At 42.3% G+C, this 20409-nt stretch overlaps 1 protein-coding gene across 2 annotated transcripts in view; it reads right to left on the bottom strand.

Annotated features, from left to right (window-relative positions):
• The window catches only part of GPR158 (G protein-coupled receptor 158), a 207541-nt gene that overhangs the window by 26387 nt on the left and 160745 nt on the right, over positions 1-20409 (bottom strand). For both annotated transcript variants that reach the window (XM_054818195.1, XM_054818196.1), the window contains exon 7: positions 1395-1633. In XM_054818195.1, the coding sequence (XP_054674170.1) occupies positions 1395-1633 (239 nt within the window). The remainder of the gene's footprint in view (positions 1-1394; positions 1634-20409) is intronic.

Genomic DNA, 20409 nt, shown 5'->3' with positions numbered 1-20409 from the left:
AAACACTTCTCATACCCCCAGGCTGCTTCTACCCATCTCCTCTGCACTCTTACGGGAAGGAGCCACCATTACCTCTCCCTAATCCTCAGCTGCGGAGCTCTGCCAGTGGGATGTCATAGAATCATAGAATCATAGAATGGTTTGGGTTGGAAGGGACCTCAAAGATCATCTAGTTCCAAACCCCCTGCCATGGGCAAGGACACCCTCCGCTAGACCAGGCTGCCCAAAGCCCCATCTAGCCTGGCCTTGGACACTTCCAGGGATGGGGCCTCCACAACCTCTCTGGGCAACCTGTTCCAGTACCTCACCACCCTCACAGTAAAGAATTTCTAACATCTCATCTAAATCGACCCTCCTTCAGCTTAAACCCATTACCCCTTGTCCTGTCACTACACTCCCTGATAAACAGTCCCTCACCAGCTTTCCTGTAGGCCCCTTCAGGTACTGGAAAGCTGCAATTAGATCTCCCTGGAGCCGCCTTTTCTCCAGGCTGAACAACCCCCACTCTCTCAGCCTGTCCTCATAGGAGAGGTGCTCCAGCCCTCTGATCAGCTTCGTGGCCCTCCTCTGGACTTACTCTGACAGCTCAGTGAATGTCCATGGGGGAAGCAGGGGAAGGGCAGGAAGGAAAGAATTTATTTCAGAGTTCAAACCACTGATGTAGTTGAGATAGGACATGGCACTTTTGGGCTGTACTAGAAACAACAGCTCTAGGTGCAGAAGCACCGAAGCTGTTCGGTCATCTGGAAGAAGCATATGATACTGTATAACTGAACCCTGGCATGGGGAATCCACTGTTTATAATAAAATAAAGGAAACAAAGATGTGTCATTTTCCTCCTTGATATGAGTTCTGCAGGATGTCATTTTTTAGCTCCTGCCTATCGCATGGATTGAGATCACATCTAACAAATGCGTTACGCTGGGATGTTTGATGTGCATTTCCTATTCGCATTACTTCGATACTAATTTCTGTAAGGTTATGAAAGAGTGCTCTCGCAAGTTCCTTCCCTCTTCACACACAAGAGCTCTGCCCAGTTCTGTGGTACAGAAGCAAAAAGCTTCTGTTATTCTAGCCACATTTTTTCACTTTAATAGTAGAAAAGCATGGTATCTTCTGCCTTCAAGGACAAAATTTCTTGAGCACCCATCACTTTGTTACTACAATCCAAGTTACAAACCTTTGAAAGTCATAAAATTCTCAGTATATTTTAAATATGCTTTACTCCTCAGCCCATTTAAAAAACATATATGCCAATATTTCATTCCCCTAGAAGCTTTTCACGTGATGTTATGCAGTCTGACAAAACTTTAAGATATTCCAAAAGAAGAAAAATGAAAAGGCATCCAAGCTTTATTTTAGAAATTAAAAGATAAGCTAGAAAATGAACATACCAACAGCCATCATGTAATCCCAGCGGTCTATGAGGCACATATTGAAGATCAGGTGGTCAGATGTTTGCCCTTGGCCAATGAGTGGAATATTTCTCTCCAAATTTTGCGTTATTGCAGAGGTCCAGCCAACGAGAAACCAAAACACTATCAGGAGAATAACAGCCAGCATCCTCATCACTCGCCCACCTGTCATGTATGGAATACGCTGAGCAGTTCGGGACAGGAATACCTTCAAAACCCTGAAAAATTCAGACAGTGCAGAATTAAAAAGAACACCAGCTGAGTCGCAGGAATTAGGCTTTAATTTTATTTCACTATCAGATTACTGAAAAAAATTCTCAACATTCTTTCCCCTGACAGTATGTACAAGAGTGAAATTTGAAACATTATTACTTTCATATTCATTGTATTTAAATGGAAATGATTGCTGCCCAGAGGGTGCTATACAGCAACAATAGGAAATATTAGCTATGTTTATGCTAGAGACACACATTCACACGCTGTGTTGTCAAGCTGTTTGTACCTTCCAGCTCCCCATGGAAGACTTCTGTCTTTGGAAAAGGGAAGGTCATTTCCATAAAATAGCAACCACGTGTGTGAGATTTCATTTCATTTTGATGCTGGCTGTCTGCTCATCCCCAATCATACTATTCCCAGAGAAAAAATTAGCACTTCTTGGAGATTTTCCCCATTGAGTTTGATGCTTCTGAGACAATGCTATACTCCTCGTAGAAATAACTGCGGAAGGCACTGTGCTAATTAAGTGTTTTTTTACTTGTTTAGAGGCAACAACATGTTTTTCAAGCTGGGACAGAACCATCATAAGAAAAGCCACATCGTATGTCAGGCACATATACCATGTAACAGCCATTGAACGCGTAGCACTCACTTCAAAAATATTGGCACTTTCTATCATGGCAGGTTTCCTCCCACCAAGAACTGCTCAAGGAAATACCGCCTGCATTTTCTACCCATCACCAGCTGCTAAAGCAGAAAAAAGTCCTGCTGGGAGCATGAGAGCAACCAAAATTTGAGGAAATTGGTTCGGGAAGAGGGAGTAGTTTGACTCTTCACATAGCACAGAGTATCTTTGTGTTACCTGCAGCACGGGATCTGCCAGAAGCATCTAACCTTCTCCTGGTGTCTTCCTGTGAGAAAAGGGGGCTGCAGGAGCTGCTGCTGCCATTACAGTGCTCCTGCCTTGACCCTGCCAAGTTACTAAGGCTGGGCAGTGAGGAAAGGCTGTCACCAAAGCTTTCATATACCCAGCCCTTTAAAAGTGAATGGGCTGAAGTTTAAAGGCTCTTTTTTTGGAGATTGGGGTGAGGAGCCTTTCAAAGTGAAGAGGTGAGCTGTTTCAGTGTTTTTGTCCTCAAAACCACAGTGGTTCCTGATTCCTGAGCATGTCCAGTGAATAGTCTTGATATCCACGAAGGGACAAATTAGCACTGAGGTTTAGGGAACTTGAATTTTTTCAGAAAGTTGAGTTTTTACATGCCCTTGTCAGCTCTCGTCTTTTCAGTGTACCAAGCACCAAGCCACCCAAACCATTCCACAGCCAGGCCTGCCTTTTCAGCCAAAAAACCAAAAATCACACTCCAGATTAATATTCATGCTTATATTTGTCTATGAGAAGGCAGAAGCAACTGGCGTTGCCTCTCAAACAAATAATAGAGCAGTGTCTTTCAAGGCAGAAGCACAAAAGCTTTTCCACATCCATAAAAATGAATCATCGTTTGACTACAAACACAGCCTTCACAGTGTGCATTAGGTGAAGTCAGAGATCTGAGTGTGTTCAACATTATTCAGCTGTTTCCCTCCCAACAGTTACTCCGCAGGGAGTCACAGTTTTTGATCTTTCCATGTTTGATAGATGTTCTGCTCTCCCTTTACAGATGCTAAGTGTTTTATGTTGGAAGCAGCTTCCCAAAGACTTTAGGCAGGATAGACAGACAACTCTGCAGTGGCGAGGCAGGCGACTCACTCCACGTTGCCCAACCGCACCACCGCTGCTCCAGGGCAGCACCGGTAAATGAGGAAATTAAACATGCCCAGGGTTGTCCCTGGCACTGATACCAACTGGCACAGACCAGCCGGCATCCATAATATTACCGCCAGCACAGGGTGGCTGTATGCCAACTGCCCACTGCCGTGGCCTGTGCCAACACCCGAACCACGCTGGGAGACCGCTTGGAAGTGTTCGGGTTAGCACGGGCCAAGGGCAGGCCAGGGACCACTAGAATAATTCAGCAGGACAGCTGATGGAGTTCCAGTGCCCAGGAATGTTCTCGGATGCTACTTGATTTATGAGTACAGATGTAGCTCTGGATCCAAATCCCTGAGGAAATTAATGTTTAATTATGAGTATCAAGTAAGGCAATGCCAACTGGAAAGACTTCTCCTCCTGTCCTGTGTAACCCTAAGATGCCTGGTAGGGCCAGGCAGTACCCTGGTAGAAGCTTAGGGCACTGTTTTAGACGTATGGCCTCTAAGGCAGAAAAGGAAACTTAACTATCTTCCTCAGCATCTTCTAGCTCTTCTTCCAGCTAAAACATGCATATGTTCATCATATGCAATCCACTTTTATGTGCTGTTATTGGATAATCAAACCATTGTTTTCAGTGAGATGTCATCAGCTCTGTTTACAGGCAGATCAGGCAGGACACTGCAACATGCTCTACCCAGTTTGCGGGAAGACACAGCTGCCTTCAAGCAAAGCTTTGACCTACAGACAGCTACAGGCAGCATTAAAGCTGATACGCAACAGCCATCCTCTTCACAGAGTAAACAGAAGGCAGAGCTCAGGCTGAATGAACTGCCTGGAGACCACTGCAGGTAACTCCCAACTCCGCTGGCTGCACCGTCCAGTCTGGATAGAATTAAGCTATATGGTCTGAGGGTTGGTGGCGGTTTTTTTTTTGGGGGGGGCGCACTGGCTCCATATAAATGGACGGGGGAGGGCTTGGTTGCAAACACTGGGAGCTGAGAGCCAGAGGAAGCCCAGCAGCCAGGACAAAAAGCGATGCCGCAGGTGGATCTGAAGCAGAGGGACAGACTGTGCTGGTTCACAGGACTGGCTGGGATCACCAGCTTGGAAACAGCATGCAAAGCACGTGGCTGCTGCTGAAGAAGTTACATTCTGGGATGCAATGTGTAATCTTAAAAGATACATAAAACTATATTAAATTTTCATGTCATATCAATAATCTGTCCTGTGAACAGAAAACATGGTACCCAAACTATCAGCTGACTGCCTAAGTGGCAGGAACAACAGGTGAAGGATCCTGCTTTGACAGCAATGACCTGGCACGGTTTGTTTATTTTTTATTTCTAGCACCTGTCATTTTGTGACTCTACTGAGTCATCCTGTCAAACTGTTCTGTTCCAGACTGATGATTTCTATTGTGACATGAAAGCTACATCAGAAAGATAAGAGGTCAAGCTCTTATGAAGTATATTGCCCTCCTATGGTGCAGAGATTGCATCTTATCTGCTTTTTCTGGACTAGCAGTGAACATGCCACTAGTTACTTGAAAAAGGTACTAGTAACTACTAGTTACAGTGAAAAAGTACCAATGGCACATATATGGCACCATGTCAATACGAAAGAGAGCCTCCACTTCACACTTGACACACAGGCACACACACACAAATACTGAGTGCCAGTTTTATTTCCACATCAGGAAAGACCAGTGAAGAAGGAACATCAACAATAAGGCTCAAGACCTCACAAATCATATTTAGATGCACTCATACCATGAGTTACTGGCTGTCACTGAAATAGGGAAGATCTGCTTTATTGAGTCTGATCATCTTGAACCTGAGCAAACCTGGGCTGAGAGCCATGCCACGCCAACAGCATGACCGCACCACAGCGAGACCTGCATCATACGTATCATGTTCTGTCCAGTGAAAAGGTACAACAATTAGAAAAAGTAGTTCTGGCAATTATTTGGGTGTATGACTACTTCTGAGAGTCCCCATCCTATATGTAGCCAGCAAACTTGGCCGCATATCACTCATAACCGTCAAAATATCTCAACTCCTTCACAACACACTTGCAATAAATCAAAGTGTAGATAATAGGGTATCTCCCATATTTTCCATTTCAGGAAAGAATTCTGCAATAGCAAACACTCTATCAAGAAGACCAGTGCCACAAAAGGCAATAAATTCTTAGAAGAACTGAGTAACGTTCACAAATGCAGTGGGTTTTGTAACAGAGCACATGCTGGCTGAAGGCTCGTCTGCACAGTGAGAGCACTATGGTATCAGAAGCTTGCTAGGTAGTTACATGGTAAACCCCAGGTACCCATGGTACTGGAAACACCGGGAGGGAGATGGTGCTGCAGGATTGTTTCCTCTGTGCTGGAAGTGTGCCTCACTTCAAATCCTCACCTGGGGGTCTGTGGTTAATAAATGGCAATATTCATATTTGAGGATATCCTGACAGTATATTAACAAATTACTTATCAAATAGTCTTGTGTACTGAGTGATCAGGGAAACAGTGGTGTCCTTTTTCCTTAATAAATTATATTTACCTTCAAAAATGTGATTTTGAAAGTACAGTTTCCTTGATATCTTCCCCAGAGTTTTAAAGTGATTTCCTATTGTAGGAAACTAATGTAATACAAATTTATCAGATGTATGGCTAGAAAACCTAGCTGTGAGGAGCTGTGAAGAGGAGTTAAAAAATGTGTTTTATCTCAGTGCCTGGTAAAAAACACCATTAGTAAGCAAAGGCACATGGGTCATGACTTAATGCTAACCTACTCCGTACAGTAGGTTCCTAGATTAGCTGTTCCTTTAATAGCACATGTATAAAGGTAGTTCTACAGAGCTTCAATGAAAGTCCCCCTTCTGGATCAATGTATAGGAGACAAACCGTGCTGCTATAATTTCCAAGATTTTGAGCAGACTAAGGAAGGCAGGAGGGAAATCACATGCCATTCAAGGGAAGGCTCTGGATACTGGGAGGCAATGGGAGTCCAATAGGTCTCCCACCGCAATCAGAACCACTCATTCCCATGTGACCAGCACTGGACTCTCTGTCTCATGCATATTTAATAACATGGAAAGAGTCTAAAAATACAACTTGCTTTGATGAAAATGTATTGATTTGAAGTAGCTTTTGGCGGTCAATCTGTAGATAAGCCTGGAATGAGCAAACAAAATGATTTGTTATCTCTTTAAATGTAGCCTAGATTCTGACATTTTTCATGCTATACAGTGCTTTATTTTCTCCCTTCACCTGCAAGTCTAAATTCCCACCTGAGGAAAGTTCAATTTCCTGGTGGATTATAGATCAAAAAGCTTTCTCTGTCTGCAGCCGATTCCAAGGATGGCAGCTGGAGTCTTCTGACAGATCAGCTGAGGCTTGCTTTTCCCCAGTGCCTCCTCGCTCCTCAGCTCACTGCCCTGCTGCCCGTGTCTGTCTGTCTGCCTGGTAGCTCCCATTGCAGGAGACGCTGAAATTGCATGCGTGTGTTGCTTTTTGAAGTGCTTTTGTTCATATCACCATATCATCCAGGTAGGTCTTGTCAGAAATGGCTGCTCCTCAGCTGGATTTGCCCATCCTGGGTGTGTTCTGATGGATGTACCAAGCACTGGGGAGCTAAGAGGTAAGAAAGCTCAACAAGGGGACTTGCCATGTCACGTAACTAGGTTTCAGTGATGCAGACCAAGTCTCCTTATTGATGAAATCCTCATCTGCTTTGTGCTAATTATCTCTTGTAATAAACCACTTACTGCACTAATACCCCTTTGAATCCTGCTGAGATTAGCAGAACTACACAGAGTGTCAGTGAAACATCTGACCCTCCGCTGTCAAACTCTGACCAGGCAGAGCTCTTACAGAGCACACGGTGACTATGTAAACTGTTAAACAAAAAGCCCATCAATCTGTCCCCAGACAACTAGCAGTGACATGTCTCCTGTTTCCCAACTATTCACATTTAAGGTTATTCACAAAGTTGCTTTGGTGCTACCAAAATCAAGAGCTCATGACCACAGGATCCTATGTGAGACTCCTAAAATTCTTAAAATCCTTGGGTGTTGGGATAGGCACGACACTGTCTCTTTCTAAGTCTGTGACCAAATGGTTGACATAGCCATTTCAATAATTTCCTCCTGACAGATATGTTTAAATAACTACATCCCTTACTCGGTAAAAATGAGGTCAGCTCCTCAGACATTTTTCTCCATAAGCAAACCAATCTTGTTGAGCTCTTCATTCAAATTTGAGGTGGTTTTGTGGCAGAAACCCTAATTCATAGATCCTTAAGACTCAGGCTGCTAGTAATTTAGACTGAAGATTATAAATCCTTCAGCCTATACAAGCTTTGGCTAAGCTAATTATTTGCTTCTTAAAAATCATCAGGTGATTATTATCTTTTTGTAAATCTAAAGCCATTCAGTTCTTTACCCTTATCAAAGACTTTCAGAACAGGCAGTACAAAAGATCTCAAGGTCACTTATTTATCAGGAAGCTTACATCGTGAAAACAGATGCAAGAACTGCCTCCTGGTAATCCTTTCCTACAACAGGTCAAGAACATATTCAAGGCTTTCATTACAAAATTTGCTTCACAGAGCGCTGTGGAGTTGAACGTACAAAAGCCAACTCCTGATCCCGGCTCACAACGTTTCATTTAACGAAGGCTGATGAGTAAAACCAGCGGGGATGACACAAATTCCCCTCCTTGTTTGTGCCACTCCATACAGGCATCTTCTCCCACTGAAAACATTCATAGACAATTTCAACAACCCTTTCAAATATCAGAGGCATTTCCTAGTGATCAGCAATAAGGCAGCTGGTCAAAGCCTTGTGCCAAAGCTTATATTTTTGTTCTTAAAATAATCACTCTACAGATAGGAAAAGTCTTGTCACGGATAAAGCCCAAATCCACGCCAAAGTAAATTTGGGGTTGGTTACATATCTTGATCCAGAAAGACTTTCTTTCCTTTCTGCTCCTTCTTAGTTCACTGGCAAGCATTGCATTTCTGATCAGAGAATGATAAGCCCCACTTAAAAAAGGATGGTACCTTTTCAGCATGTTTAATGTGGCCACAGAAACAAAATACCTCCTTCCTTTTAAGATACAGTAGATATTCTGATCCACTTGCATGATGTGAAAAGTGGAAGCTTTAACAAAAACAATACATACGAGATTTTCAACAGGACTGTAAGGTTTTGCAATTAATAGCTACACTACATGTTTCCCCACTGTTGTAAGTTTAAATTATTAGATTAATTTATTAAGGTACTATATAAGAACAATGCAAGGCTTTTCTCTGGATCAAAAAGCAGCAAACCAAAATTTAGTGAACTTGAGTGAATTACAATTCACTCTGTTAGCAGCTCTTTATTGTGAGGACTGAACTATATATCCACAGCATATTTACAGATCATTATACTTTGCTTTTTGAGAAATGCACTAAATAGTAGTCAACAACTGAAAAAGCCCAACATAATCATAATTTCATGGATAAATGTCTTAATATTCATAGATGAATGCTTCATTGTTTTCCCCTTTGTATCCCATTACGCACGTGGTTAATATGATATTGTAACAGTTAGTTCATGTGTGCTACATTGTGGATCGAACAAGACTAAAAAGATTTTAACAAAAAGATCTCATTCATTTACTGAGTTTTTATTTCTAATTACATAGCAAGTCTCTATACTAGAGCACCATAAAATGAAATGGGCTTTTACGTGATCTCTTTTGTCTTATTAGCTGCTTTAACAACATTAAAAACTATTAATGGTGCTCTTACAATAATATCATACAATTCTGCTACTGAATTTTCTAGAGCAGGATCTGAGATCCTACAGCTTGAAGGCCAGATGTAGCCCTTCTCTTCATTTCACCCAGGCTGGGCAGTTGCTGGCTGACATCCCTGGGAACCCATTAATGAGCAGACCAGTACAGGAGTTTGCATGGTCTACCCAGGCCCCAGCAACAAGAAGGTTCCTCATCCCTGCTCTAAAGGAACAGACTCTAATCACAGAGTTTGAGTTTGGGTTTATCATCACAGAAGCTTCAGTGACCAAATGATTTCTCTGAACACTCCACTTGTAGGAGGACATGAAAAGCAGAGTAAAATTAATTTATCTTTAGGATTCAAACTGTGTTGTCCTTAGACAGTTTCTCAGGCTGATGAGATTGTTTTGAGGATCTTCAAACTCCATGTGACATCTGGTATTTGCTTTATTTGTAAGATACTGAAGATACAATTCTTCAAGAAAAGATGGGGTCAGAAGACTTCTCTGACAGAAGTGATATTGCCTGTCTGTCAACGGACTGCTGAGCAAGCTCAGGAAGAGATCTGGGACATGGCAGTGGGTGACAGTAGGAGATCTGGAACACATCCACGAGCCTGGAAACAAAATTCCCAAGAACCAGAGAAGATTGTGGAGAGCTTGATGCAACTTCAAAATTCACTAAGATCAAATCAAGACCTGCCTTGCAAGGGCACGGTACACAAATGACAGATTAGGCACAAACACTGCTATTTCTAGCCTGAAATATCTAGTTGCCTTGAGTTTTTTCCATTTAAAAAATCAGTCACTTTGGCTGGTCAAACAGATCCCTATTTTTCTGAGTTTCCTCTTTGCTTTTTTGGAGGAGGTTCCTACAGGAGAAGCTCAAAGCTGTCGCTGACTGTGGGTCTAGCCACATGGTCAGAGAAGATTCAAGAGAAGGATTTTTTTGAAATAAACTGGTTTAAGTAAATTGCCTCAAAAAAAATTCCGGTGCAATAAAGAGACCAGGATCTGTGGAGCATTCACTAAAGCACTATGCACAAAATCTTTTGGCACTAAAAGATCTCCTCACCAATTTACTTGCAAGCACTTGTTTCCTTTTCTGCTGTGAAATGATGTTCCTACACACTACTTTAAAACACCAATCCATTATTAAAGATGCAGGAAGCAAACATCAGCAATTGAAAGGACAGGAACTTCAATCTTTATAAGCTGTAACACATCACCATTTTGATGCCCTTCTATTTCTTCCACGACTTTTGGAGTGTATTTTTTTCTGTTCACTTTCCTTCTGTCAGAATGTTTCAGTACTGGAAGTTACTGTGAACTGCTTGAGAGAGGTTCATACAGCTGCTTCCATACTTGATGACCAAGAGCATGTGCACCTTCCATCCAAATAAAGCCATATAAATGTTCACATTTTTTATCATATCATGCTCCCAATCTTATCACTTCATTGCTAATCATACACAGATATGGAAACCTGATTTAAAAAAAAAATTAAAAAATCCTGAATTCCACCTAACGCTGATAAGATTTACATAAGTGGAATTTCCAAGATTCATGCTTTTTCCTCAAATTAATACAGTTATTATATGGAAAAATCTCTTTTTCTAGTAGTTCACATAAATTAACGATGCAGAGTTCTTACATATTGGTACTCAAAGCTATCTACCTTTTCCTAACAAAATAAGAGTCAAGTAATCATGAACAAGAACAATCCAGATTTGCATTTCTTTTCAACCACAAGGACACTGAAGAAGAGGAATGAGGATACACTGAAAGGTCCAGTCTTTGATGAGTTCTGCTGTCATTTCCAAGCATTTATAACCATGGCAGATAATCGAACAACACAGACAAAACAGAAAGAACTTGTCCTACTGTTTTACTTCCCTTAGGTATAAGAAAGAGTAATCACACGTGCTGGACACAATCCTCCTCTCAGTCCACAACGCAGACTTCTGTACTTAGCAGAGCTCAAGAAGACGTGCTGGGTTGCCAGTACCCTTGTTATATGATGCAAAGCTGACATAATGAGCTGACATCATAAGCTGATTAATGAAATGTGGTACAGAAAATTGAAGAAAGACACATAACTGTAATATTGAGTTATAATATTTGTTGAGGGTTCTGTGCCCACTTTAATAGAATAACGGTTAACCACTTTATAATGTGATTGACAGGCAGCAGCATTTTTGTATCAACTCTACTGAAAACGAAGCTCTTTATCAGCATTGTGTTCTCCTTCCACTTGTGGAATAAATATTAACTTTATCTCACGGTTGTGCATGCAGGTATCATGGCTAAGACCTTCATGTGTATTTGAAAGGAAAGTTTATTCTTCAGCTTGTCTGCAAAAGATAAGATTCAAACCACTCTTACAAGAGATAAAATCAGGAACATCTCCACCTGTCATGAGCTATAGCAGTGTTACCACCAATAGAAACTGAGACCATAAACAATGCTAACTTCTTTGGATAAAATTTCCATGTGATAAAATATTGTTGTTATTAACAATATTCCTCTGCAAATGCGCGCCTGGAGTAGATTATACTGAAGGGAATGAAAATCCTGGCAAGGGTACTAAAGTTCATTGGGCATCTGGGGAGTTACTGTGGCTCTGGTCAACTAATTCACAGAATGCCAGAATAGCGGAGGTTGGAAGGGAGAGATTAAGAAATTGCCTAATCCAACTTTCCTGATCGAAGCTGGATCAACAACAGCAGGTCACTCAGGACCTTGTACAGTTGGGTTTTGAGTTTTTAGTCTATGCTAAGCATGTCCTAGTGTAGGGAAAGGAAAAGGCCGGTTGCTGGCATGGAGGAGCAGTGACCCTCTCATAGAATAAAAAGCCCCAAATGCAAGTTAAATATCAAACGCTTCCACAACAGCTTCATGTCCCTTGGTGCAACTTCCAGGCTCACAGGAGATACTTAAGATGCAGGAACAACATCCAATATAAATATAACTATCAATATAGAGGTGCAGTTATGGCTATTAAAGGTTGCACTACAACCTGCAGACCCCCCTTGCTTTGGTAGTCCTCTCATTTTACATTTTTAAATGACAAAAGGTTCCAAAACTTCACTATTTCAAACCCCTGTCTTTTCTTCTGAATGCAGACAATGCAGAGGACAAACACATTACTTGGTAACCAAGCTGCTAGTCACATCAATTCCCTGACATATTGCCCAACTTATTTATGTTTCCATCTTAGCATTCACCAAGAACTTTAGAAAAAGAAAATTCTACAGTAAACAGACCAAAACAGAATTTTTTAGGTCCAATCTCACTCATATTCCAGTATGTCAAATACTCCTCCTGATGGAAGAACAAGTAGAGCAATGACCATGTAAAAAAATGAACACCAGTATGTGCACAGCAGTTCCTCTGCTAAAGCAGAAAAAAAATTCTGGCCAGAGCATAGTCAAATACAGGAGAATGAGAAGAATGCATCTCTTCTGTTTATAATATTATAGTAAAGGGAACAAATAATTAAAAAATCCAGCAACTAAAAAGCCCCAGCTGTATAATATCAACATCTGATAAAGTGTTGAAGAGGGATGGATTCTTCTGCTCGGATTAGCCTCAGCTTGGCTCGTGCAAGCGGCAGTGCAGACCAGCCCTGTGCTTTTTCCTTATGCTATTTCTGCATGACCTGGCATGCTACTGACTGTTGCTACTGAAACAGATCAGTTACATTCGTGCTCTGGAGGAGGTAAATTGTATTCTCTATGTTCTTTTCCCAATGTTTCATATAAAATACCACATACAATTAAAGGAAATTTAAAGAATTGTAGTCCGGAATCATCGTATAGTGTCAGCAGTATTTGAATAAAATTAATCCTTTCATAAGCTTCCATGGTCTATTGCCAGGTAAACGCTCATTCAACTATGTTTACTCTCAATATGTGTAAGCATGTGTAGCAATCAGAAAAAACTGCTAATTAGGATAATCATGAGCACTTCCGAGGAAGCTACTGTTTCCTGGAAACACTGTTTCTAAATGTCTGTCTGAATTGAAATTTTGTGAAAATAATTAATTAAATGTCTTGACAAATATGCGCTGTTCCCTCCCCTGCGCTGCGTAATACCACACTGCTAGGAATCTGCCTTAACAGCTAGGACTTCCTCCTGAAGCTACAGCACTAACGGTGTCCTTAAAAATAACCGCTGATCACAGGACTGGAGTGCTCCACGGATGGGGACAGGCACTTTGGGAAGGACAGAGGACGGGCAAGTTGCCCTGTTTGTGAGAGGGCAGCTGGGCTGCATGGAGCGCTGCCTTGGGACACCGGCTGAGCCAGCTGAGAGCTTGGGGTGACACTGTGGTGGGTGTCTGCTACAGATTGCCTGACCAGGAATACAAAGACAGCAGGTCCTGAGGCAGGCCTTCCTCAGACAATTGGTGGGACCACCACGTTCGCACATTCTGGTTCTCATGAGGGTTTTCAGCAACCCCAGAGTCTGCTGAAGTGCAACAAAGCAGGGCACAGGCGGTCCAGAAGGTTTCTGGAACACATTGATAATAACTTCCTGATGCAGATAACTAGGGAGCCAAGGAAGGGAGACATTCTGCTAGACCTCATGCTTACAGGGAAGAAGAACTGCTGAGGCCATGAAGGTCAGGGACAACCTTGGCTGCAGTAACCATGAATGGTGGAGTTCATGATCCTGAGAGAAGGAAAAAAGCTTCAAGCTCCTCCAAGCTCAGAAATGGACCATACCACTGTGCAGAAAATCAAGCAAAGGTGGAAGAACGCAATGCATGGATGAACAAAGAACTCCTGACTAAACTCAAACATAAAAAGGAAGCATACGAGAAGTGGAAGGAGGACCCAGGTGACCCAGGAGGGATATAGAGACACTGCCTGAGCATACAGCAATGGATTTAAGAAAGCCAAAATACACCTGGAGTTCAATCTGCCTGAGGGCAGATTCAACTGGAAACAAGAAAAGTTTCTACAGGTGTAACAGCAGGGAAAAAAAAGAAAAAAAGAAAAAAAAAGCCTAGGGAAAATGCAGGCCCACTGCTGAATGATGCAGGGACCTGGTGGACACAGGAAGGACTGAAATACTCAATGCCTTATTCAGGTCAGTCTTTACTAGTAGGACTTGTTTTCAGGAATCCCAGGTCTCCAAGACCAGTGGGAAAGTCTAGAGCAAGGAAGATTTAATCTTGGTGGAGAACAATCAGGTTAGGGAACACTTAAGTGAACTGGATATACTGAAGCCCATGCATGGGACGTGACAAGATGTTGCCAATGTCATTGCAAGGCCACTCTCAATACTCTTTGAAAGGTCTTTGTGATCGGGGGAGGTTCCTATTGACTGGAAGAAAGCAGATGTCAGTCCAATCTTCAAGTAAGGCAAGAAGGAGGATCCCAGGAATTACGGACTGGTCAAACTCATCTCAGTCCTTGGGAAGGTGGTAGAAAAAAATCCTCCAGAAAACTTTTCCAAACACATGAAGGACAAGGTGACTGGGAATAGTCAACATGGATTTATGAAGATGAAATCGTGCTTGACTGGCCTGACAGTCTTCTGCAAGGACATGACTGGCTGGCTGAGAGAAGAGCAGTGGACGTTGTTTATCTTGACCCAGGGAAGACTTTTGACACTGTTTTCTATAAAATCCTCATAGACAAGCTGATGAAATACAGGTGAGATAAATGGATGGTGAGCTGGACTGAAAACTGGCTGAACTGCCAGGCTCAAAGGGTCGTGGATTAGCAGCAAGAAGTCCAGTTTGGAGGCCAGTCACTAGTTGTGTACCCCAGGGGTCAATACTGTTTAACTTCTTCATTGACGACAGAGACAATGGAGCAGAGTGCATCCTCAAGAAGTCTGCAAATGATACAAAATTGTGAGGAGTGGCTGAGAGACCAGATGGTTCTGCTGCCATTCAGGGGGACAGAAACATGCTGGAGAAATGAGCAAACAAGAATCTGAAAGTTCAACAAACAGAAATGTGGAGACCTGCAGCTGGGCAAGAATTACTCCATGTGCCATGAGGGTGCCAAATGGCTGGAAAGCAGCTTTGCAGAAGACGACTTGGGGATGCTGGTGGACACCAAATTGACCATGAGCCAGCAATGTACCCTTGTGGCAAAGCAAGCCAGCAGCCTCTGGGACTATATGAGGCAGACCATGTCCAGCAAGTTGAGGGAGGTGGTTCTGCCCCTCTAATCAGCATTTCTGAGGCCACAACTGGAGTTCTACATCCAGTTCTGGGCTCTCCGGTGCAAGAGAGACATGAACATACTGGAGCTGAGGCCAGTGAAGGGCCACAAGGATGATTAAAGCACTTGAGCATCTCTCATAAGGGGAGAGGTTGAGAGGTCTGGATTGCTCAGCCTAGAGAAAAGAAGGCTCAGGGGGAATCTTAGCAGTGTAAATAAAGATCTGATGGGATGGGGTAAAGAAGATGGAGCCAGACTATTCTCAGTGGTGCCCTGTGACAAGATGAGAGGCAATGGGCACAAACTGAAATCAAGGAAATTCCATTTAAACATAAGAAAAAACTTTTTTTCTGTGAATGTGGTCAGACACTAGAATAGGTTGCCAAGAGAGGTTGTGGATCTCTGTCCCTGGAGAAATTCAGATCCTGACTGTACATGGCTCTGAGCATCCTGCTCTGGCTGAGCCTGTTCTGAGCAGGTGGGTTGGACTATATGGTCTCCAGAGGTCCTTGCCACCATCAACTCTTCTGTGATTCTGTATCTTTGCGTAGTCAATATACAGATGTATAGCTAGATGGAAGAAACTCAGAAGTCACTAATATTTCCTTAGTATGCTTTCTGCAACAAGGTTTTTATTCAGACCTTAAATCTTAAGAATTAATATGCTTTAGAAGTGTATTAGCATTAGAAACATAGTTAGCTTTAGAAGCTCTTTTGTGGAACTTATTCTATGAACTTCTTCAGAGCTTTGACTGAATATTCCATAAAGTATCACAAATTCTGCTCTCAAAGGCTCACTAAAGTACATCTTTTCACTTTTATTTTCCAAATTTATTACTAGACAACACTGTCACCCATTCTAATGAAGAGGGCAACGCTGTACTTGCACTCCCCTGCAAGGTTATACGTATCAATGCAGCATACAACTCCAACAAATAAATGAAACATTCTGTTCATTTGTCATTCTGCAATAAAATATTCAAGTTAAAAAAGTCAACTGCAAGAAACACTAACTCCCATCTTCTATGTTTCCTGTTAGATACACAGGAAGAAATAGCATCATCTGAGAAGCTGAATTCTGAAAAGTGTTGCTTTGTGTGTTCACTGTAAAATAAAGAAAAAAATTAAATTTAAATTATGGTCAAAGGTTTAGTTGTCAAGGGTTCTAAGCCAACATAAAACCCCAAGGATATTTAAAGATAAATTGAATTAAAATTATTCTGCCATTCTGAAGGAGAATTAAGGAAGCATACAGGAGAGCTAATTTAAATTCCTCAATTTTCAGAAAGAAAGAAGGAAGATTTATTTCTATGAGACAGATAAAACACTCAAAGACTCTCACCTGAAATCAAATGTAAAAGATGTAAAAGATGCCGATCCAGGCAATCTACCTACATACAGCAATGAGACCCTACTGACAACAAACTGGACTGAACAGAATGAGAGGACGATGCAGTAAGCTTGAAGTTCTGCAAAATCTGCAAAGATGAAGTAAGGAGGAAGAGTCCCACCTCTACTTTGAGGTCACATACACACTAGAAAAGTGTTGATAGCCATGAATTTTTTTTAAAGAGTAGTTGTTTAAACAGAAATATTCCAATCAGAGAGACATCAAATAGTGCTAAGAAATGCAGTGGCAGTGACCTTGCTTTACAATCAAATAACCCAGAGAAACAGGGAAAAAAAGGGGACTTAATAAAGACTCCTTTCTTATTAATAGTCAGACATTGACCCAAATTCAGCCTTGGTGACATCCATGCAACAAGAGCTAATCGCACAAGAAACAGATTTGGACTCTTGAATGCAGCTAGCAGCTTAAATGTGGTGTTTCATGCAGCATGAAGACGAAAATAAAACAAATCAGCCCAGTCTCACTGAACACGGAGACAAAAGGGAACAGAAAACATGGTTTGTTTTCACTGAAAATAGTCTTGAGATACATCGTTTGGTTTCTGTATTCTATCTGACAAGTCTTGCAAACGACATTGATGACTGTGACATTGCATGCTAATGCAGATGCACGATGACAGACCTGAGGCTTTCCAGGGCAGGGCGTGCTTCCCGCTCTTCATACATCCGAGCCTGCTGGGGCTGCATCCAGGCTGCAACAAGCTTGGAAACAGCCCAGCTTAAATGCTCACTGCCTTCTGAGAAGACAGCTACAAACCCCGTCTCACTAATTTTGATTTCCAATATCTCTCAGGTGACTCAATTTTGCTATTCTTGACAGTCTTGTGTTCATTCCATAAGTTGAGGAGCCCACTCAGGAAACGGTTTCGGGATTTGGGATAAATAGTGTTGTTTGGGTTTGCAGGATAATCTCTGTCAGTGGCTTTAATACAGTCACTATGCTTCTAGTAACTAGGTGCAGAAAACAACTACAAAGTTCACTGACTTCATTTATAAATTCTACCTTTTTTCTTACAAAAAGACTCACAGCGTAAGTCTAAAGGGCTTTGGGTTGGGTTTTTCGTTTATTTGTTTTTTTCCAGAAAGCCTGTGCACACTGGCTGGACAGCAGGTTTAACAGCCACATCGCATTCTGGCCACTACGTGACTCCGTACAAGAACGTGCTCGCCAGCTGTGTAGGAAGATCTGGCAGAAAGCGACTGCAGCTGGTGGCTGTGCCCTTCCTGCCGTGCAGCGCAGACTGGATTGTGCCCACAATTCTCTGTGGTCAACCTATCTTTCTCAGCTCAAGAAGCAGTTTTGGTGTTTCACGGTGCCTGGGGTTGGAACTGGCAAACCCAGGCAAGCTGTGCGCACGCGACCAGGAGCACTGAGGAGTGAGGAGCAGGCAGAGACAGTGACAGCTACCAAACTGCTACACTGAAACTTGAAAGTGCAGGACTTCCTTCATAAAAGTGGTGTTTTAAACAGACACCCAAAAGAAGGTGGGAACAAGAGAGTTTGTAATGTATCTACAGTGAAGAATTGGTCTTGTCACTTGAGGTGGAACAACTGAGTAACAGACCTGGTTGTGGCTGGCATCTGATAGAAAAAACTCAGAAGGGAACTACTGGGATCCCAGAATTAGCCTTTTAAAAAGCCACTAGGATTTGTCTAGCAAATAAATTACCTAAACAGAACTTGGGATCAGAAGACCTGTGGATAAAAGGCTTCTATAATAAACACTGCATTGCAAACACCACACATGCCTGGTGTTTGAAGAACACAGATGCCTCGTCTAGTGCCATGCCTGGTGTCTGAAGAAAGGCTGAAGAGTGACGCAAGCCTGCCTGCTCCAGTTGAGCACTCACACCCTGCACAGGGCTAAACCAGCAACGCTGATGGCTCCACAGCAGTGATGGATGAACCAACAAAGTATCGTATCACTCACCTTAAGGTGGTCCAAGGCAGACGAGCCAAAATGGCACCTGAAAAAATGCCTAGTGCTCAAAGTAAATGCACAGCTAATGGAAAACGTGTCATTTTGGAGTTAAGTGGTGAGGAAATATCCTGTGAGCTGGTAAGTTAAATATATACATATGGATAAATAGATAATTGGAAACGACTCAGTTTATAGCTTTTACCGACAAAACTCGTATGATTTACGAAGATAAAAGCATGCCTCACTCTTGGTCCTGCTCAGCTATACCTTTCTTTGGAAAGGCATGGAACAGGCAACTGTGGAACATCCTGGCAGAACATAGCAGCATCATTAGAGTCCAAATGACCTATAGTTTTATGACGTCAATGATTTATGCTGCTTACCACATGGCAACAGCTTAGGTGAGCGAGAGTCACTTGCTGCTCTGACAAACAAGCAAGGGAGTAGGTAGCTCTGGTTCTCCAGAAGGGAAATGAAAACTAGTTTAAGGTGCAAACCTGCTCCTGTAAGGCTACAACGTAAGTAAGAATGTGAAAGAAATGGTTGGATGCCCTAACCAGTGAAAACCTGGAAGACATGGACTAGCCCAAATGCTGAGGCAACTGTGCAATGCTCTCATCTTCAGGAGACATTATGGGACACGGCACAGACATGTTGTATTAGTACAAAGCACACCAGTATCAGGACTGGAAGCACCATGACTATGTTAGTGAGATGCACATCTCAGGTCTTTGTTAAGAGTTAGGTTTTTTGCTCAAGTTGGCCTCAAGTTGTGCCAGGGGAGGTTTAGATTGGATATTAGGAAAAATGTCTTCACCGAAAGGGTTGTCAATCATTGGAACAGGCTGCCCAGGGAAGTGGTTGAGTCACCATCCCTGGAGGTATTGAAAAGATGTGTAGATGTGGCACTTAGGGGCATGGTTTAGTGGTGGACTTGGCAGTGCTAGGTTTACGGTTGGACTTGATGATCTTAAGGGTCTTTTCCAATCTAAATGATTCTATGATTCTATGTTTGGCATGCTGTTGCAGGGCTCTACTGCTTTCAGGTATCGTCATGACATTGTACCTTGTGGGAGGAAATAAAGTGTAAGCACGTGTTTGGTACTCCTGCATCTTCAATGCATGGCACATGCCCACTGTCTCCTCAGGGTGAGATATAGGTTATCTTGGGCATGCCTCAATTTTCAGTCAGAAACACAAAAGTCGTTTGTTAGCACAAAAACCATGAATCTATTTGTCATTTTGGTACAGGAAGAACTCTAGAACAGCCGTCCAAGGGTCTAAGTATCTTTGATAAGTGCTAAGGGTTCTGAGCAAAAAAGCAATGAATACCAGAACGCTACATGAGAGAAACAGCAAGCACAGGAACAAAATTCAACGAGGAGTATAACTGGACAGTGGCCATCACCATCATGTTTCCTCCTTCCCAAATGAGAAAAAGATATGAAAAGACATAGAATGGTCTACAAGGATTTTGTGTCTTGCCCAGATCAGTGATCCCAATGGTGCAGTTGTGCAGCAGATGTGAGTGCAAATCCTAATAAAGAATGTGAAAAACAGTATGAGTTTGTTCATGGGGCTTCCAGCCCTGAGGTATAATAGTAGGAAGCAAACAAATTGAACTGAGTGCCAGCCAATATTTCTGAGAGGGGACACTGACAAAGTTTCCTTACAAGAGACTGAGTCACAGCCAAAACTGAACTTTACATAATGTCCTTGCAAAAGGACACTAC

Source organism: Grus americana, chromosome 2 (assembly GCF_028858705.1).
Source record: "Grus americana isolate bGruAme1 chromosome 2, bGruAme1.mat, whole genome shotgun sequence".
Lineage (NCBI taxonomy): Eukaryota > Metazoa > Chordata > Aves > Gruiformes > Gruidae > Grus > Grus americana.
This window is presented reverse-complemented; position numbering and strand designations above follow the sequence as displayed.